Raw genomic sequence first — 20,146 nt, 5'->3', positions numbered from 1 at the left:
TTGTTGCCCACATCTAATACTTTGGATGTGGGCAACAAACATTAACGTACAATGCTCTTCTCACTGTTTTGTTGGACTGATTCATTATTGTATGTTGCTTCCACTGTTATTGTTTTTTGTACCATGTTGTTCTGATGTTCAGCGCTTTGGCGTAAGGCGCTTTATAAATAAAATAAAATACAAATACTTTGATAACAGAAAAAGGTCATATAGAAAACAAGACATAACCACGTGGCAATCCTGGAAAACAATTGTTAGAAAGACAAATGTTCATTAGAAGGCCAAGAGCGGGAGAAATGGGACACCTTATTAACATTGCATAGAATCAAAACCCTAGCTTTAAGTGGGACCTTAATGCAAATGAACTTCGGGGGCCCTGTGCACCCCGAAGAGCCTACCCTGTGGCACACCCTTAACCATAAAAACACCACTAGACGTATCTAACCCTTTTATATACCTGTGAACTTTTCTAAACCAATTCGACCAGAAATTAATTACTTCGTCTGGAGGCAGAAGCGGGATGGAAGAGTTGAGCCACACAACATGTACCCTATCAGATTCCTGCAAAATAGTAGTATAACATAGAAGAGGCCTCCCAGGAAACCCTGATGACCCAGAGATATTTCTGTGAAACCCCTGGACACCCCAAGAAGAACTCAAACTTCCAAGCCATAAAAGACAGAGACCCTTAATGACCGTCTCAAGAGGGACTTGACGAGTCGGAGAGATGCCGCTGGAGGAGAACAAGAATACAAATCATATCCACTGCCCAATCCAGAAAGTTGAGAACCACACCTGGAAAGGCCAAACAAGGGGTGGGGCAACCAACGCTAGCAGTGTCGCCTTCCTGAGCCCTTGAACAAGGACTCTGCTATCATGACAAGAGGGAAAGATATTTACCTACACCTGTCCTTGAAGAGACAAGGACTTGGCTAAGAGAGACCTGTCTTACATCCAGTCACTCCCGTCATGGGGATGTCTGGAATTCCAATCCGCAACAAAGTCTCTTACTCCGGAAGACATTCTGCTTTTACAGAATGTCCCGATTCATGATAGAAACTAAATACCCCTGCTACATGTGCTAGGGGCTTGGACCTTATTCCCCCCAAATGATAAATGCATTGCATAGAGGAAAAATAGTCCAACCTAAGGAGGACACCATTAATCCCATGCTCCCTGAAAAAACTCTACAAAACCCGCTAGCAGCACTAAACAGTTAATATGAAGTTTCCTACAAGAAGAGGACTAACTTCCACTTGAGGAAAAACTGAACTATCCTGGCACCCCAGCACACTCTGCTGGCATCTGATTCCATAATGACCTCCAGAAGGGGAATCAAAATGTTTACCCTGCTATGCAGGCAGCTAATAGTTTGAACCACTAAAGGAGTCTCCACCTGCTCTCGGGGAACAGAAAAAACACTCTTGTGAGGATGATTGATGTTGAGGTGTTGTAACGCCCTGCGATAGAGAGGGTCGGAACACAACTTGGATGGAAGATGATCACCATCTCCAGATCCCGCTATACGTCTGCGGGAGACCCTCCCTTCTTTGAGGAGGAGATTGATTTACTTCACTATCTAAGAAAAACCTGCAGCCCAGAAGGAGAAGGATGCATAGCCTGGGGTCCATGTTGAAGCTCAGAAATTGGGCATCTTGCGCCACTTCAATATGGACTCTTTCGCACTTATAAACAAACCCCTACGACTGTAGAAGGGGCACCGCTAACTCCATAGGAGTCTGGAGAAACTGAGACGTCTTGAGCAAAAACAAGAATATTATCGGAGTCTCTTTAGACCTGAGGTGAGCCATCAGCGGCTTAACTAACCTTGTGTTTTACCAGGAAGCTGACAAAAAAGGGCAAACAGACGGGAGGCAAAATGCCCAGTGCGAGCCCTGCACTGGTACTGAAGAAGCACTCCAGCTGAGGAAAACAGAAAAAACCATCAGGTGTGTATCCGTGAGGTGTAACCTTACTATGCAATCCACCTGAAAAGGGGGGAGGAGCTTGGGAGCAGAGCTATCATGCTCAGAAATTGAGGGCTGTGAAGGGATCCTGGGACCACCGCCTTGCGAGAAAAAATGAGGCTTGTGACCTCTGTATACATGACATCCTGCTTAGCTTTGCCGCCCACTAGGGGAAGGATCAAGGGAAAAAACTGACAAGGGGATAATAGACTGAAATAAACCCCTGAGGTGTCTTGCCGGCCCGTTCTCCACTGGAGAACAAAACACTCCCCTGAGGGTAAAAACTGGGCTTGAACTCCTTGAGCAGAGGAGAAATTGGTCACACCGCTTGATGTATTAATGGGGACAGGCAGAGCCTTGGGAGGAACGGCTATAGGGGCAGGTTCTAAAATGATATTTTGGTGAATGTTTTCCCCCCCCTAACACCATCAAGCAGTTTCCAAGCACTGTGTCAGGATCAGAACATGGGTTGCACTGCGTTGTTTTGCTTTCAGGAGGAATGCATTGCCCTCCCTCCCGCAAATATCTTTAATATTGGTATTGTCTAATTGCCATTCTAGGATAAAGACACATGAGGGGTATTTACGCTGCTCTTTAAGGATGAAGGCGTTGGCGCTGCGGAGCAGGCAAACAGATCTCAAAATCAAGTCCCACAGCAATTGCACGTCAATAGGGAAATTAGAGGATACTTCTCTCTTTAGCCAGTTGAGCAAACTGTAATATCTGACCCAATCACACAGTCACCACTCTTCCAGTCTTCATGTATCCCCTTCTTAGGGCCTTTCCCTTTTCCTTTAGGGCAAAGAAGGATACCAAGGACTGCTTGATCAATGTCCTGAGGGCCCGCTCACCAGGCAAGAGGATGACCCTGCATCCGAGGACTGTCCCTTTGATGAGGGAAAAGAAGAAAGGGGCCCTAGATGTTTAGCCCCTTTATGAAGGCAAGTAGAGTCCTCAAAACTGTCTGTAGAAGAAATGAGGACTGCGGGTGCAGTAGCGGAAAATAATAAGCCAGCAGGCCAATGAATAACCGACTGGAACTGTAGGGACTCCTCTAATCTGCAAATCTGATCCATTCTTCGGGGAGGAGAAATGCCTGAACATGTTTGCATTATTAAAGTATCTACGGGGAACTTCCACCTAATGGCAAACGGTGACCGACAGAAAATTGTGTTAATGGGTCTATGAAATACTAAGGTTGTCGTAGGAAATGCGGTATGAATGATGGCGGCATAGGAAGACAAGGCCCCCCTATATGCCTGATAACGACCTCCTTCTCCAACCCGTCTCTTTTCTTTGAAGGACAATAACTAAATAAATTAATACAATATAATTCCCCGCAGGTAAGCGTTAATGTGCTTCACACACAGTTTAACTTAGTGTTGTAACAGAGGAATACGCTGAGCAAGCCCACCTCAAGCTGCTCACCCTAGCAGGGTATGGTAAACAGCAGCACACGAGGGAGTAACCTTGCATTAGAACTCAGGCGAAGCCTGAAGCCGAGCAGGAAGCAGCACTTAGATCACTTGTGCAGAAATTCAGGGACAATATAACCACATGGCCATATTAAATGAAAAGACGCTTGTAAAGACAATTGTAATTTTTTTTTTTTAAATCTTTCTTTAATTGTTCGGGAGCTGGATGATACATGGCGCTCCTATCCCGCTAACTCTCATTATTAAATGAAAACAACGACCCACCCCCACACGTGCAGCACCTAAAACAAAAAACTCTTGCCAGGCTGCGTGTGGGGTCCTGAGTGGGCGAGACACTGGTGGCAAAATGCCAGTTTTAAGCTATTTTTATAACTGTTCTCTTATAACACGCTTAACACAAGAAAGTATTTCCTCAACACAGGGCCGGGTTTGAAACTTGTGTTGCATTGTGCTTTTTGCTACTGAAAATGACAGGGAGAACCCCAGGGCCTCATACATGGAAAACATGCACTAATTAAGCTATCCCCTCTGGGATAGCGCATAACTTGGAGATGCCCCCCGCGTCGGGACCAAAGCTAAAGCTTTGCCATGTCCGTGCACGTGATGTCTGGGGAGGTAGGAACTGGTCGGCGCTCAGCAGAGAATGCCTCAATTTAATTGAGAGCCCTCAGCCGCGTTTGGGGTCTGAAGCAAAAGCTTCTGGCAGGCCCGTGCGTGACGGATCTGAAGTGTGCGGGCCGACCAGCGGTGAAAGAAAATGTAAAAAAGAGAGAGGCCTGTGTGCGTCGGGTCTGAAGCCAATGTTTCGGACCGACCTGCGCGCATCGGGACGCGCATTAATAAACAGCCCACGTGCGCTGGGTGTGAAGCAAAGCTTCAGACAGACCCGCGTGCATAGGGACTGCATTAACTATAAACCTTGAGGAAAAGAAGAGGTAACCGCATAAAACGAACCGCTAATAAAAGCGGCAGACGCATGCTGTCACAACAATCCTTCGACAATAATACCAAGGAACAATTTTCTTTTAAATAGAACGCAATACATTTGTATACAATAAATGTTAACACCAATACATTCTACACAATGCATTCAGGCCAATAATAAGGCCAACAACTGATTAGCATGCAAGGCACACAAGAAATGAGTGACTTAGCTGTGGCTGTCAGCAGCAAAGAAAGAGGATTTGGTATTAGAGTAAAGGACTTATATAGAGGAGGGTCCCTGCTCATTGGTCATCTGCAGGGCATGACCTGTCCTCCATGTTGGATTGGGGTTCCTCCTTACATTGAAATTGAACTCTTTTTAGTTCTGTTATTCAAACGTTTTTGTTTGTAAAAGTTTTTCTTTGCTGCTGTGGTTTCAGAAGTAAAGATTTTAATGCATAATATGAAGCCTCCTGTCTTGTCATAGAATAATTTTCTGTCTGCGCCTGCCCATTTGAGCAAGGCACAGCTGGGGAAAGAACTGTATGTGCCAAAAGAGACATTCTAAATGGAACTCAATCACGTCAGCTATGCAGGGGTGGACTTGCCTATGGGGAAGGTTTGCGTTGTAGCAAAGTCCACAAGGTGTCCCCTGTCCAACTCCAGATTTGATGTGTCTCCTACACCCCTGCCGCAAGATGTGCTTTGTAAGGCGCATTTAAGAATCCAGTGTGCTGGTAATTGGGTACCGCAACACGCAGTTCGTAGTAAGTGTTCAAAAACGAATTAGGTAGTGTTTGTTATGTCATTTTCGTTGCAAGGCCCGTTTAAGACCTAATCTTGTGGTATGGTAAATAACTGTGATGCCAGATGTTACGTGTCTGATGTCTTGAATGTCCTGACGATAACATTAACTATAAATGGTTTTTCACACTCAGCACAGTGGTGTTAGCTTACCTGAGGAACGCCGCGACAATATAAACCATGGCGGATGGGAATAGATGCACCCACCAACAGGTATGTGCTCGCAGGATCAGTTATGGCAGCCAGTTCATATTCGGAAATAGGTCGAAACACGTGTTGGCTACCAATTAAATATATAGGTATGCTATTGTTTATTTATAAAGCGCCTATACACAGGCAAGTGTTTCAAGGCGCTCAAGGAGGGTGGGAACATGGGAGAAAAAACAACAGGTGCTCAGAGCCCTTGAATTTCTGAAGCGATAACGGTCTTCACAGGCAGATTAAGTGAATATGGTATATTTATATGGTACATTTAACAGTTAAGATACAACAAATATGCCTGACAGTGATTCTGCTGTTTTTTTCAAGTGCATATTAAGGGGTGAGACAAGGAAGGACATAACGATCTACAGGCAGAGCTGTAGTGCAAGTGCCGGCAGGACAAGGGAAGCGCAGGGGACCAAGTGCACCCAGTCAGTCGAGGGGAAGTGCGGAGAGAGAAGCTCTCAGGATTTATTGCAAGTGCAGTGAGTGGGTGGGGTGCAGGGCCCTGAGGCAAGTGCAGAAGGACTGGCAGGGGTGCCTGGGACCTTTGAGACTCTGGGGTACAGCAGGAGGCCAGTCAGTGAGGTGTATGGAAAGGAGGGGGAGAGGGAATAGCAGAGAGCTAGGTTAGTAGTGGAGAGAGAGAGAAGGAAGAGGATAAGAGGAAGGTCTTGAGGAGTTTCCGGAACTTAAGGCTATCCGGCTCAAGATGGAGGGTGGCAGGGAGGCTGTTCCAGAGGGAAGCGCCTGCTGAGGAAAGGGATCTCCCTCCAAATCTCTGCTTGGAGAACCTGCTCACTCGCAGAAGGTTGGAGGTTGATGAGCGGAGGGCTCGGAAGGGACAGTATTTAGGAAGGCAACGTTGAAGGTAAGTAGGTCCCAGGCCCCAGAAAGCCTTGTGGACAATGCAGGGGGCCTTGAATTTGATCCTTGCAGCCACAGGGAGCCAGTGGAGGGATTTCAGTGCCAGAGAGATGCGGTCTTTGGGCTTGAGGCCAAGGATAAATCTTGCGGTTCTGTTCTGGATGAGTTGCAGAGGGTGCAGGGAAGAAGAAGGGAGGTGAGGAAGAGGCTGTTGCAGAAGTCAAGCCTAGAGAGAACAAGGGCTCTGGAGACAGTGAGCCGCTGGGGGAAAGTGAGAAAAGGTAGAGTGCCTCTGAGGAGGTGTAGTTGATAGTTAGACTTTTTTGAGATGTCAGAAATGTGTGAGGAGAAGGAGTGGAGTCAAAGATGATCCCAAGGTTTTTGGCCATGGGTGCAAGTGAGGCCGGCCAGAATGAAAGGGGGAAAGCGGGAGCAGAGGTACCAATGAGAACAATCGCAGTTTTACTGGCATTGAGACAGAGGTTGTTTGCAGTACACCATGCCTGAATAGCGGACAGACAATCCGGTATGAGTGAGGAGGAGGAGGTGGCTGAGGGTAGCCTGAAGGATAGTTGTGTCCTCTGCGTAACACTGGAAATTAGAGGTGAAAGTGACAATCACACGTGCCAGGGTGGCCATGTAGATGTTGAAGAACCAGGGGGCTACGTTAGAACACTGGGGAACGCCACAGGTTGAGAGGATGATAGTCGAGAGAAAGGCACCAAGTTTGACCTGGGATGGGTGGTTGGAGAGAAAAGAGGTTAACCAAGCAAGAGCCTGACCTGTGATTCCCATGGTGTCCCGAAGCTGTGAGATCAGGATGTTGTGGTTAACTGTGTCAAAGGAAGACGAGAGATCAAGGAGAATGAGGACAGAGAGGGTGTTAGTGTCAAGATTTGAGAGCAGGTCTTTGCGGGTGTTCAGAAGAGCAGTTTCCGTGCCTCTGGATGCTCTAAAGCCAGACTGATGGTTGTGGAGACAACTGATTGATTCTGTGTGGAGGGTCAGCTGAGAGATAGCCAGCTTCTCCAGGAGTTTGCCCAGGATAGGAGTGATGGAGATCAGGCGGCAGTTTGACGGAATGGAGGGGTCAGCAGAGGGTTTTTTGAGCAGAGGGTGCACAAGGGAGTGCTTTAGAGCAGTTGGGAAAACTCCAGTGGAAAAGAAGAGGGTGCAACGGTCAGCCAAGGCTGGTGCGAGGGAGTCAATGTTGTCCTTGATGGTTTTGGAAGGGCAAGATTCCACTTGCTTGGATGAGGCCTTCATGGACCGGACTTGTCTAGTGACCTCACCTATAATGTACCACAACATATCGAGTCATAGTTAATAGCGAATGTTGAAATACAGTTTATGTGGGGTGTAGCGCTCTGGTTTCACAGTACAACATATGCTATGATATATATAAGTTCTTGTAGGGTCTTCAAAGGTAGGCGGTCACTTAAGTGGCCAAAGTGCATGTGGTCCAAATAATTGACAGAATGTTCTTTTGAACAATGTAACTCCACAGCAAATTTCATGTCAGTGTTCTTTTTGTCATCAAATGTTTACCCAATTTGTTCTTCAATGGTTCTCCCAATCTAATGCTTATCACATCCATATTATTTTCTATACCACACATTTTGTATTGCAATTAATAGTACTGGTAATAGGAAAGCATCTGTCCTTGAGAGTCAACTAATTTTACATTTGTTGATGGAAAATTTTGCAACATCCACATTTAAAAACGCATTTTATTTTGTTGGCCAGGCACAAACAGCCTGTGGTGGATTTAATATCTGGAAAGATACTTGGTCAGAGTTACTTCCCCACTGTTGGTTTCTCGAAGTACAAAACATTTTACATCACCAAGCTATGATAATTGTCAATGTTTAGTCAGAATTTAGTAAATGTTGTCATTTTATTACATTCCAAAATGTTCCTCACTTTCCGCTTGTTGAATCAATCGCGTTTAACCAGCCTCTATGAGTTGGTAAGCAAGTTGCATCCATCCATAGTTCTGACCTTATTCTTGGTTCTTAGGAAATTGAGCCCGTCAGTAAAACATTTCTTGGAGCTATTGAATAGATCCAGATCTATACAAGTTCTGTTTTCCGATATCAGTTTACTGCATGGTACATTCTGAATTAACTGACATGGATGTGTTGTGTTAAGAACTTTGTTAGTTGCAGTTTCTTAATGATGCAATTTGGGTTTTAACTGGTTAATTTCAATAGATATAGTTAAATCAAGAAAGACAAGATGCATTTTTTCTCCAATTAATTGCCAGTCTAATGTTATGGTTATTACAGTTAAGCTCAAGTACAGACTCAATCATTCAAGTGTATTGTTCCACAAATTCAACAGTTCTGATCTATTGTACAAAATCATGGAGAAAAGGCTCAAATAAATGACCCTGGAAATTAAAGATAACATGATTCAGGCAAAGCAGTTTGACTATTTCATAGCGACTGCTATAAAACTTATGCCACACATTGGAAAGTTGCAAGTTAGTCCAAATTACAAGTAACATCTCTTTGCAGGTTTATATGTTTGTTAGTTATTGGTACCTTTGAAAATTGCAGGATGTTTGATATTCGCACTCTCATTGGTATACTTTTTGTGTCTTTTGTTTTAATCTATTAATTAATTTAAACTCAACATAGATATTTTGATTAGAGAAATAACTGCTTCTTGGTTCCATCATCAGGTGCTAGAAAAGTGAATACGTTTCAGGTAGGCTGCACCACAATTCATTTTATACCGGATCCCTCCCGAGCCACCTTGATCATTTATGTACAAGAAGCCATAAAAAAGGTGATTTTTCTACAGTATGAACTTTCACATTTCATGGAAATTTGAGCGGTTCATGTTGTTTATCGAATAGATTTTGACTTCTGGTTTGAAGCATGATGATCGCTCTTTTGCTCTAAAAGACAGCAAGAAAAAGCCTGTTTCTGGGATCTTTGTGCAACCTGCAGTCCCAGGTTCTAATTCCAATGGATGCACTCACTTCTTTCTCCAACTGAGTTGATTTAATAACAAAAAAACATTGAATAGGAATAATACCAGTTATTTACAACACCTTAAAGCTGCTGATCAATACAAACTCACATACTATTTATGTTTTGTCATTCGTAAATATTGTATGAAAATATTTCTTGTTCAGGTTGACCTGAGATTGATCCTCATTAATTTTCTCAGTGATGATTATTAGATCCTTACAGTGTCTAACAAAACCAACCAGATTGTTTTCTGATTCTTATTAGGTTTTTCATTTTTCTCTAAATCGGACAGCCATGCAGTGGAAGAAAAAGAGAAAGATACGGTCACAGAACAGGAGGATAAAATTATATTTCTGTTGAAAGCAGCCAAGGTATTGTTTAATTGGTCATATTTTAATTGTATGCACTATTTATGCAAATATTATGAATGCTAAATGTGGTATTTCAAAGAAACCAATTTTCCATAGTTTTAAATACAAAATCTAGGAAAATAGAAAGTGCAGTTTTCAGAACCTGATGGAACAGAAAGAGCAAAACTGAAAATTATAGTGTTAAGGTGGTGTAAACAATCTCTGTCTGCTAAATGCTGGATTTCTTCAAGTCCTGCTGCATTTCAATTGAAACAGAATGTTAGCCAGCCTAATTTGTACATCCCAGCCCCCATTTGAGACAGCTTCCAAATGAACTAGGGTTGGTCCAAGAACTAGTTAAGCTAGGTACTTGCTTGGAGTGACTATCTGAAAGGGGCCAGTTGTGATGCAAGCCCAGTGCATGAAGAAGCAGCGCATCATGATTAATATAATTTTCTATCTGGACACGTTCTGATGGTGTAAGCACAAGTGGGAGCAGGGAAGACAGTGATGGCTTGCTCATTAAGGGCAGTGGGGCTCTTCCACACCAATCCTGAGCTAGCTACAGATTACACATGTTGTGTTGTGCGACATAGCAGAAGGGGGATTTAGGAATAGCGAGAATCCTTTTTGGGTTTTTCGGATCACCACTGATGTGTGTGGGGTACAGAGAGACCAACTGCTGAATTTGCCATCATGCATCAATATGGCTGAGCAATAAAGCGCTACTTGTAGGAAAAGGAGGAACTAATGTAATCACAGTTCAGACACAAGCAAAAGATTGTTCAAGCAGTACATACTGAACATATATGCACTGTACATGATTTATTAAAGGAATAGTGCCATTAAAAATGTTATTACCTCAAAAGATGGGCCATGATCAAAAACCTGCATTAAACCTAATTTTAAAGAAAGTTCCTATGTAAACTTTTGAGCAAACGAGGCTCAACGTGTTTACATGGGAGCATCCATTTTGCCATTTCAGGCAGCCTCGTCAGCTCATGTTAAGCTCTGCCCTGGTGACACAAAACAAGCACCAAAAGCCCCCTACTGGGAGCTTTTGCTTACTGCAGCCATAGCAGAGCTTTACATGAGCTGAGGAGGCGGCCTTCACTTTCATTTTGCATTTTATTTGGTGCTCCCCAAGCCCAGGGAAGCACAAAAAACGTAAAATGAAAAGCAAAAAGCTAAGACGCAGCGATTATAAATACAATGTTGTTGTATTTGTGATTGCCGTAGTTGGAAAACCACGGAAATTATATGCAACACTGTTGTATTTCTGACTGCTGCGGCTTTCGCTTTGAGTCTCTTGGGCTCCCCCGGGTTGGGGGAGGCCAGGAGACTCAAAGCAAAAGCCGCCACAGTCAGAAATACAACATTGTTGTATTTGTAAATGCTGCAGTTTTCTTTCTATGTTTCTCGGGCTCCTCCGGCTCGGAACATAGAAAGAAAACTGCAGCATATTTAAATACAACAAGGTTGTATTTATGTTTGCTGTGGCTTCAGCTTTGAGTTTCCTGAGACTCAAAACTGAAGCCACAGCAAACATAAATACAATGTTATAAATGCTGCGGTTTTCTTTCAAAGTTAGATAGAAAACCGCAGCATTTATTTTGCAGTGCTTTTAAAAAAGAATGAAATTTAAAGCACTTACCAGCAGCAGCTTGTGTTAATCTCTGCTCTCCGGCAATAATTGTTACAGCTGGCTGGCTTTTGCTTCATTAGTACCACAAGGGCAGAAATTAACAAAAGCACAGGAGGCTCATCCATTTCACAAACTGGATGCCTCCTAGTGCTTTAAAGGTGTGACATTGAGCCTCATTTGCTCAAAAGTTTACATAGGAACTTTCTTAATGAATATTATTTATATATATTTTTGATCATGGCCCATCTTTTGAGCCAATACAATTTTTGATGGCACTATTCCTTTAAAGTTTGTGTGTTAAGTACAATTTACAATAGGTAAGCAACAAGTGTAAATGTACAACAATAGCACTGCCCAGAGAAGATTTTATTTTTGAGCATGTGTTAGGCGCCTATACATCAGAATTGTGTTTCAAGGCGCCACAAGGCAAAGTGGGGCAGGAACAAGGGGAAATTAGTAACAATGGCAAAACAGCAAATATACATTTGTGGTCCTACTAGGCCTTGTGGCAATCAAACGTGCAAGTGCAGTGAAGGGAAGTGCAAGAGATAGGGTCCGGTAGGGGCGGCGAAAGAATGGACAAGTGCTAGTGACTGCCCGGGAGGGAAGGGCCAAGGGGAGCCGAGGCCTCAGGCTAAGTGCTAGGGCGGACGAGTAACAAGGGTGTGATGCTAGCCGCCAAGCAGGAACCCCCAGGGGCAGTCCAGTGGGGGGGGGGGGAGGTGAGAGGGCAGTACTGGTCTGGAATGGGTAGTGGGCCTGGTAACCTGTGAGATGCATGAGTGACCAGGCCACCGTACTCTATGGCAGTGGAGTAGTTAGCAAGCAAGAAAGGAGGGAAAGAGAAGAGCAGAGTTTTGAGAAGTTTCCAGAATATAAGAAGGTCCGGCTCTAGTCTGAGTGGGGCAGTGAGGCTGTTCCAAAGGGGAGGCACCAGCCAAAGAGAGAGACCTGCCCCACCCCCCCCCAACCCTCTGCTTGGAGATGCGTTTCACAATCAGATTGTTGGAATTAACAGAGTGGAGAGCTCTAGCAGGCAAGTATATAGGGAGGGAAAGTTGGAGATAGCGCGCCACCGTAAGCCTTTTTGGATGATGCAGAGGGTCTTGAATTTGATCCTCGCGGCCACAGGGAGCCAGTGGAGAGATTTTCGGGCTGGAGATATACCGTCCCTGGGTTTGAGGCCAAGGATAAGCCTTGCAGCCTATTCTGGATTAGCTGAAGGGGGGCATTGGGAGGAGAGGGGGAGATTGAGGAAGAGGTTGTTGGGGGACCTCTTGGAAACTGGAAACAGGATCAATCGATCTTTTGATGGGGAGCTGTTGGTGGTAAAACGTAAATACCGACGCTCTCTTCGGCTCTTGATAAAATCCAATATGGGGTCCATCGAGATCACTAACGAGAAAAAGCGATTGAAAAATGGATTTACCAATCGTTGTAAACTTAGAAAATGGTCCAAATTAAACCCCAAATGGCAGGCCATGTTTAATACCCTTCAGCGAAATGAGTCTAGTGCAGTTTGGAAAAAGTGTAGTTTGGAAAATTTTGAATAATGTAAGAAATGTGAATAAAGCTTGTATTTTGAACTCGATAGGAGAGAAAACATGGACTATTCACATTAATAACACCATGTTTAAGAGACTAGATAAGAACTTCCCAAGACCCTTTTGTAGAGAATGGCCTCTCTCCTTTTCCACCAAAATGATTGAGTCCATTATTAATAAAATGAACAAATCTCGAGCCCCTGGACCCATTGGACTTGCCACTGTTGTATTGAAATATGACCCTGTTATATGGAGCAGTGTATTGTTTAAGCTATTTACCAGTGTTTGTCGAGATCGTTGTATCCTAGATTCGTGGAAGAATGCCATTCTTATACCGGTGTTTAAAGCGGGCAATAGATCTCTTCCTGAAAATTACTGACTGTTGTCGATCTTAGACTCCACTGGGAAAGTTTTTTCAGCTATTGTTTTAGAACACTTGAATGCTTGGGTCCATACTAACCACCTACTTCCCCCTTTTCAAACCGAGTTTCGACTTGGCACTAGTACTACCCACAATATTCGAGTCCTAGATGCCATAACTTCCAACGCTAAATCAAGCACTGGGTCGTCTGTTTATGTAATTTTTGTTGATTTAAGGTCAGCGTTTGACAGTGTTGACCGAACCAAACTGTGGGAAATTCTGTTGAAACTAGCCTGTCCCAGATGGCTTGTTGATATACTTTTTAATCTTCATGATAACAACACTGTGCAAATTCGCTTTGATAATGAGGGCAGCCTGACACAGCCGATTAGTGTGAATAGAGGAGTCAAACAAGGCTGTTTACTGGCCGCCCTTTTATTCAATCTTTATCTAGCTGACCTTATCAGACGCCTTGTTGCTAAAGCTAAATGCCCTGCTAAATTTGAAAAAGCGTTAATATCTGCTATGCTTTATGCAGATGACTTGGTGGTCATTGATAACACTATAGCCGGTACAAAGGCAATGTTGGAAGAACTTGGAAGTTTTGTAAAAGAACATGGCCTAACAATTAATCTGCAAAAAACCAAGGCCATGCTGTTTTCCCGCAAAAAAGTCAATAGAGTAAAAGTAGATGTTTTGTGGGGTATTGTAGAATACACCGGAGTATACAAATATCTAGGTGTCTTCTTTAATTGCAAATTGGTATACAGGTATCTTATTGAGAATAAAATTAGGAGGGCCAAGCAAATCACTATGGATGGTACACAAGTTTGTTAAAGAATATGCTGGTTATTCACTAAAAGGTATTCTTACACTATATCGCCAATGGTTCACCCTGGTTCTGACTTATGGGCTAGAAGCCATTACTATTTCTGACCTCTCTTTCCTTGACAGGATCGAAGGTTTATTTTGGCGTACCATTTTGAGAGTACCTCGTTCGTGCTCCACCCAATACATCAGAGTGGAACTCGGCCTACAATCTTTGAGATCCACTGAGAGACAACAACCTGGCCTCCTTAATCTGAAAGCAGTGTGCGACCCTGAGAGTGAACTGCTACAAATTATCGGAACTAATGTGGCTAAAATAGATGTTCCTACTTCGAGGAGCAAATATTTATCCAGCTGCTGCAAATACTTTGAAGAATTACAGTGGGTGGTAAATTACAGTGGGTGGTAAAAACGAACCAATGTGTTTTTTTTCCAGCTATTAAAAAAGCGTTCAAAGCCAAAGCAAAGAGAGTTGATTGGGAAATGAATTTTATTCATATGTATGCACTGAACATTTTTAAATATATTGAATGGGTTGTGCATGAGTATTATATGCCTCAAAGATATTTAATACGTTGTCCTGACCCCCTGGTACGAAATTTTAGACTATTAATGCGCACCAATCAACTTCCGGTGAAGTCTACCTTTGGTTCTCAGTGGAAGATTCCTGAAAAAGAGAGATGCTGTCGAATGTGTCTGGACATGGATGAATGTGAGACTGTTAGGCATGTACTAACCTCATGCCCAAAAAGACGAAATCAGTACTTGTTGAATTATGGTCGTTTAGTCCATAACATGAGTTATATACAGTCGGAGGAATTTTGGAGATGGTGCCTGAATGTGCAATCTGAGGCAGTCTATATAGCATTATATAGAGTATGGAAAACATTTCCGCCTAGAAATAATGAAAATGTCAATGATAAATTGGTGACGACATGTGATAACCATGATTCAAGGTAATTATCAACTCATTGTATTGTATTTTATATGTATGCATTGCACTTTTGTACTACAGTATGAATGAGTATTTAATATTTATTGTGCTAATATTGTATAATAAGTCAATATGTGATTGATATGAATGTATGTAAAGTTGTAGAGTTTTATGAACTGAAAACAACTTAATAAATAAAGTTGTTGGGGGGGAAAGTGAGGAAAGGGAGAATGCCTCTGAGGAGGTGAAGCTGGAAGTGGCCTTCTTGGCAAAGCCCAGGATGTGAGGGGTGAAGAAGAGAGCAGAGTCGAAGTTGACGCCAAGGTATTTGGCCTCACAGAATGGTCAGGGTAGATGGCCCAAAGAGGGTCACCAGAGGGTAGGAGGAAAACAGGGCACAGGTTTTCTAAAAAGAAGGATCTCTGTCTTACTGGCATTAAGACAGAGATCGTTCGCTGCACACCATGTCTGGATGGCGGTCAGACAGTCGGGATGAGAGAGGAGGAAGAAGAGGTAGTAGAGGGAAGTTTGAAGTACAGCTGTGTCTCATCAGCATAGCACTGGAAATGAGAGGAGGAGGAGGAGATCAGGTGAGCAAGAGGGGTGAGATAGATATTTATTTTATTTATTTATGGCATTTGTGTAACGCCTAAACCCAAGAGTATCACAGCGTTTGTTAGAGGCAGTAAGTGAATCAGTGAGTAGTCATACAGTGATACAGTAATAGCAAAAACACAGGTTAGTCATATTTATCAAAAGGCCAGGTTTTGGATAATTTTTTTTAAATTTGTTGTAGAATTTTTCATTTCTCATGGAAAAGGGTAGAGAGTTCCAGAGGGTGGGAGCAGAACAACGCTGGAGCCTCCTGCCTTTTTACTTTTGTAACGCGGAGTGACAAGAGAGAGGCTGTCGATGGATCTTGGGGTGCGACTAGGTATTTTCCAGGTGGTACAGTCATTGTGGGAGGGCAGAGCTTCTTCGTAGATGCATTTGTGAACCAGGGTAAGTGTTTTGAAGGCAATCCGAGATTTGATGGGCAACCAGTGGGCATCGCTTTTGGTGGCAGAGATGTGGTTGCTGCGCTTTTGTCCAAGGGCAGCTCGTAGTGTTTTGTTTTGTAGAAGCTGCAGTTTGGATAGGTTAGAGACTGATGTGTTTAACACAACATGGGGGCACAACACATATGCGTATAATGTTTTTTATCTACAGCACAGTGATTAAGCTCAGTCTCCAAGTGGCCTAGGTGGACAAGGTTGTAGGAGAAGACAGAAAGGATAGAGCGATTTTCTCACTAAAACTGCCTCATCCGTGTCTCTTACTAGGTTGCGCTGATGTACCACTTATCTAAAAGGGACAGTATAAAGAAAACACAGGATGTTTTTATCAATTTGTAAGTTATTCAACCTTGTCCTACATTGCCCACACTCTTTCAGGCTAATGAATGCCATGAATGCCCTGAGAGACAAAAAGTGTTAAGAGAACACCTAAGGCAGTAGTCTAATGTGGGTACGTAGTAATTCAATAGCCCTTAGATTATCTGAATAACTCTAGGGGTACTTGGGTTAAAAAAGAGCCTAGTTTCAACGGTGTGTCTCGGGAGAGGCAACAACCGTTGGAAGAAGGTTGAAGACAAAAAATAAATCCTCATTCTCTGTTACTAAGTCATTTATCTTGACAGGGAGTGTGGAGTGTTAAAAGGTTGCTCAAAAAAGGATAGGAAAAACGTTGGCCTCCTGCATGTAGCAACCGCCGTCTACCGGTTTCAGTGAAACTGATGTCAATAAGCCACTTTCATCAGGACAGTCTTCTTAAAAATTCTGGTACAGTCAGCACATAATGACCAGAAGTTCTGAGTGTAATGTCCTTTACCACTCTTCATAAATGCCAAGGACTGGAAAGGCTCGATATGAAGCCTGGAAAAAAAGGAAATATAATCCAGGGTCACCTTGTTGCTGTAGTTCCAAAAGTATTGGCTAGAGAACCACAAATTATAACATGCAGTACTTACAAGTACGGTCTCATAAATCACAACCAACAAAAATTATTCCTAAACATGTACAAATCTATGAGTTGCTGTTGTCACCTCTTAACATATCTCGTATTGTGAATTTAGAAATTTGATCGCACTGACCTATTGTTTTACCCAAATGATAAACCAAAGGGACCTTTTACAATTGACCTTTTGCACAATTGACCTAATTATAGTGGTCCTAATTGACCTTCTGCACATTTGGCCTTTATATTATTTTAGTTATTTTATATATGTATTGGGTTGGTTTTTGGACCTTTTGCACAATTGACCTAATTATAGTGGTCCTAATTGACCTTCTGCACATTTGGCCTTTATATTATTTTAGTTATTTTATATATGTATTGGGTTGGTTTTGATTATAAATAATATAATGGGATTGGGTGGGGGGATGCAGGGGTTTTTGGATTGGGTGGGGGTGTGCTGGGGGGGTTTCCCCCCTCATATATGTCCTAATTGACCTTCTAAATTAGGTCAATTCTCCTGAGGTCAGTTGTGTAAAGGTCATTTAGAATACAACCCTATTGTTGACTCCAAATGTGGCCAGTGTTTATTAAATGTCCTCTGGGATCAATAACGTCTTGAAGGTACACTCTACGTGATGGAAAAAGTAGAGAGAAAGGGGTGCACTATCAGGTTGCATCCCTATAGTTTTCGAGGATCATTCTTAAATCCATATTCAAGTTTGTTTTAGAAGTTGCAGAGCACGCGTGTACATATAGTTCCCTAATGAAGGTGGCACTCTTTTTGTTTGAAGTGGTTTAGCATAATTGCATAAGGAACTTGGAACACCCTATCTAAAGGGCAGTCGGTTTCACCCGTTCATACACAGTGAATGTTCCACATACAAACAATGTCGGCTCCCATTGCCCCCGTTGTCACCAGCGTCAACTTTTACTGCGGCATCTATAATGGTTAGCAAGCAATGTCTCATCAACTTACTTCAAGTCTCAAGTGCTGCTCCAACAAACTGTTCGATAGCATGTTCGTTGCCAGCAGTGTGGGTTTCAAAAAGGTTTGGTTGTCATAGCAATTTTAAACCATTGAGTTCCGTGGGTGTAGCGCGTGATACAATCATGTGATGCATGGAACCGCGTCGCTCCTGGAAACGCATTGGATCATACCCGGAAGTCAGGCTGGTCGTATTGTTTTAGTATTGCTATGCCCCTGACAAGTCGGGCATACCTTCCACTTGGAATTCAAACGGTGGCTGCAAGTCACTTATTGGGGTGTTGCATAAATACACGGCATGTGCAAGTACCGAAAAGCTACTTTACTAGATGCTTTACGTTTGTCGCCTGCAGTGTTGGTTTCAAATGTTTGGTTGCCATGGCATTTTTGAGCCACTGAGTTCCGCGTTGCGTTACACCCGGAAGTCAGGCTGGTCATGTTGTTGTAGTATTGTTATGTCCTGGCAAAGGTCACGCATACCTTCCACTTGGTATTCAACCAGTGGATGCAGCTCACTTATTAGGGTGTTACGTGGAATCATGGCATGTGCAAATCTATTTTAAAAAGCTTTCTTTTTTATGTTTGTTGGAGTTTTGATTTTTTTGTAATGTTCTTGTTCTTAATCCAGCCACATGGGCCCTAAACAAACATCAATATTGGGTGGTGAGGGTTGCAGTCTCACTGTTAGGCCCAATGTAAGTCCACCAATCATGGTTGGTTTCTACGGAGACACAATTTATATTCCTATTGTCACGATAGTGGGAACTACAGTATTGTAGTGGGAGGTATGCCCTTTCCCACTGTTGGAATCATTATGCAGGCTTGGCTATTACAGGCTTGGTTCTGTCCCCTGGTTCTAGTCTAGCACTGATGGGCACTGCCAGGGTATGGTCTCATTGAGTCCATGCTGATCAGTTTTTAAACGGAAAATCTAGTTCTGCTCACGTTTTAGGAGCATGCTGGCAATGTCTCCTCCTCGTCTGGGGCACTTAACCCTTTCAATGATGTTCCATTCTATATCTTGTGCCTTGTGTCTCATGTGTTGGAAATGTCCAACCAGGGGAACAATTTACTGGTTGGTCCCAAGGCAGGACATATGCTCCTGTATTCGTTTTTTGACAGCTCTACTAGTCATGCCGATGTACAGTAGTTGGCAAGGACATCTAATCATATAGATGACGTTCGGGGTATTACAGTTAGTCAAGGAGTTCTGTCTCCACATAGTTTTCAGGCCTAATTGTAATGTTTTTGTGCATTTGGTGAGGGTACAAACAGTGAACTGGCCTCATGGTCAATGTCCCAAAGGTGCTGTTGTATCCCAGAGGGTCAATTGCTGAGTATTGCTGTCTGGAGGTTGGTAGGAGTGTACTAATGTGTCGCAAAGATTTTTGCTCCTTTTGATGGCTAATCTAGGTGTAGGTAGATTTACCGACCCCACATTCAATATCGGCCACAATTTCAGGATTTCTTTCTTGATGTGATTGATTTTGCTCCAGTAACTGAATACTGCAGTGATTGTTTGAGGGCCCTCTGGGCGAGTATGCTGTTGTAAAAGTATGCTGTTGTAAAGTTATCTCCAGTGGGATGTTCCTCGCCCGTTTTCTCGCTTGCTTAATTTACTTTTTAGGGTATCCTCTATCCAGGAGTCGATTTGTTAAGACGTGAGATTGGGTATCGTACTCTTGAAGGCTGGAACAATTTCAGGTCCAGTGGTCGAATGAGAATGGCTCCAGATCCTCCCCAGATATACACTTTCCTGGATGGGCAACCAATCTCCATTTGTGACATCATGCAAATAGGGATGTAGTTTCGGGGGCTGGCAGACCCTTGACCAGCCTAAACCAATCCCATTCAGTTAGCCTGCCTTTGTTGGCTCTGGCAAGAGCGGACAAAAGGCAATTGCCATATATGGTAATTCTAGGTAAGACGATGCAGGAAGCCAGGCTATAAAGCCAACAGTTGGTGTGACAGTCGAGCAAGCTATCTATTTTGGCTCCTACATAGTCAAACAAGGCTATTGCCCGGTACAAAAGATGGTGCACAGTAGAGTCACCATGTGAAAATAAAACATTGCCACCAGCCTGCACCAAACACACTGCCTGTGTGAGGGGACAAGATAAGGGGGAACAAAGTAATCTTGACACTGGCAGCCATAAGCAGAATCAGGACTGCCTATAAAAAGTTGAGTTACAGTGGTAAATAATGTTGAGAAATAACTGCACTTACAAGAAATGGTAAATACACAAAAAGTACTGCACAAAGAAAGGGGGTCTCACAAACTGAGTCTTAAAAGTAGCAAAAAAGAACATCTTTGCTAACAGTCC

The 20,146-nt window shown here is 43.2% G+C and overlaps 1 protein-coding gene across 2 annotated transcripts in view; it reads left to right on the top strand.

The window, feature by feature from the left end:
• Window positions 1-20,146, top strand: part of TTC19 (tetratricopeptide repeat domain 19) — a 437,088-nt gene that overhangs the window by 54,753 nt on the left and 362,189 nt on the right. For both annotated transcript variants that reach the window (XM_069615226.1, XM_069615225.1), the window contains exon 2: window positions 9,445-9,551. In XM_069615226.1, coding sequence (XP_069471327.1) covers window positions 9,445-9,551 — 107 coding nt within the window. The remainder of the gene's footprint in view (window positions 1-9,444; window positions 9,552-20,146) is intronic.

The sequence above is a fragment of the Ambystoma mexicanum genome, chromosome 9 (assembly GCF_040938575.1).
Source record: "Ambystoma mexicanum isolate Mex_15411 chromosome 9, UKY_AmexF1_1, whole genome shotgun sequence".
NCBI classification, from domain to species: Eukaryota; Metazoa; Chordata; class Amphibia; order Caudata; family Ambystomatidae; genus Ambystoma; species Ambystoma mexicanum.
The sequence above is the reverse complement of the archived record's forward strand: the minus strand, read 5'-3'. Positions and strand labels throughout refer to the sequence as shown.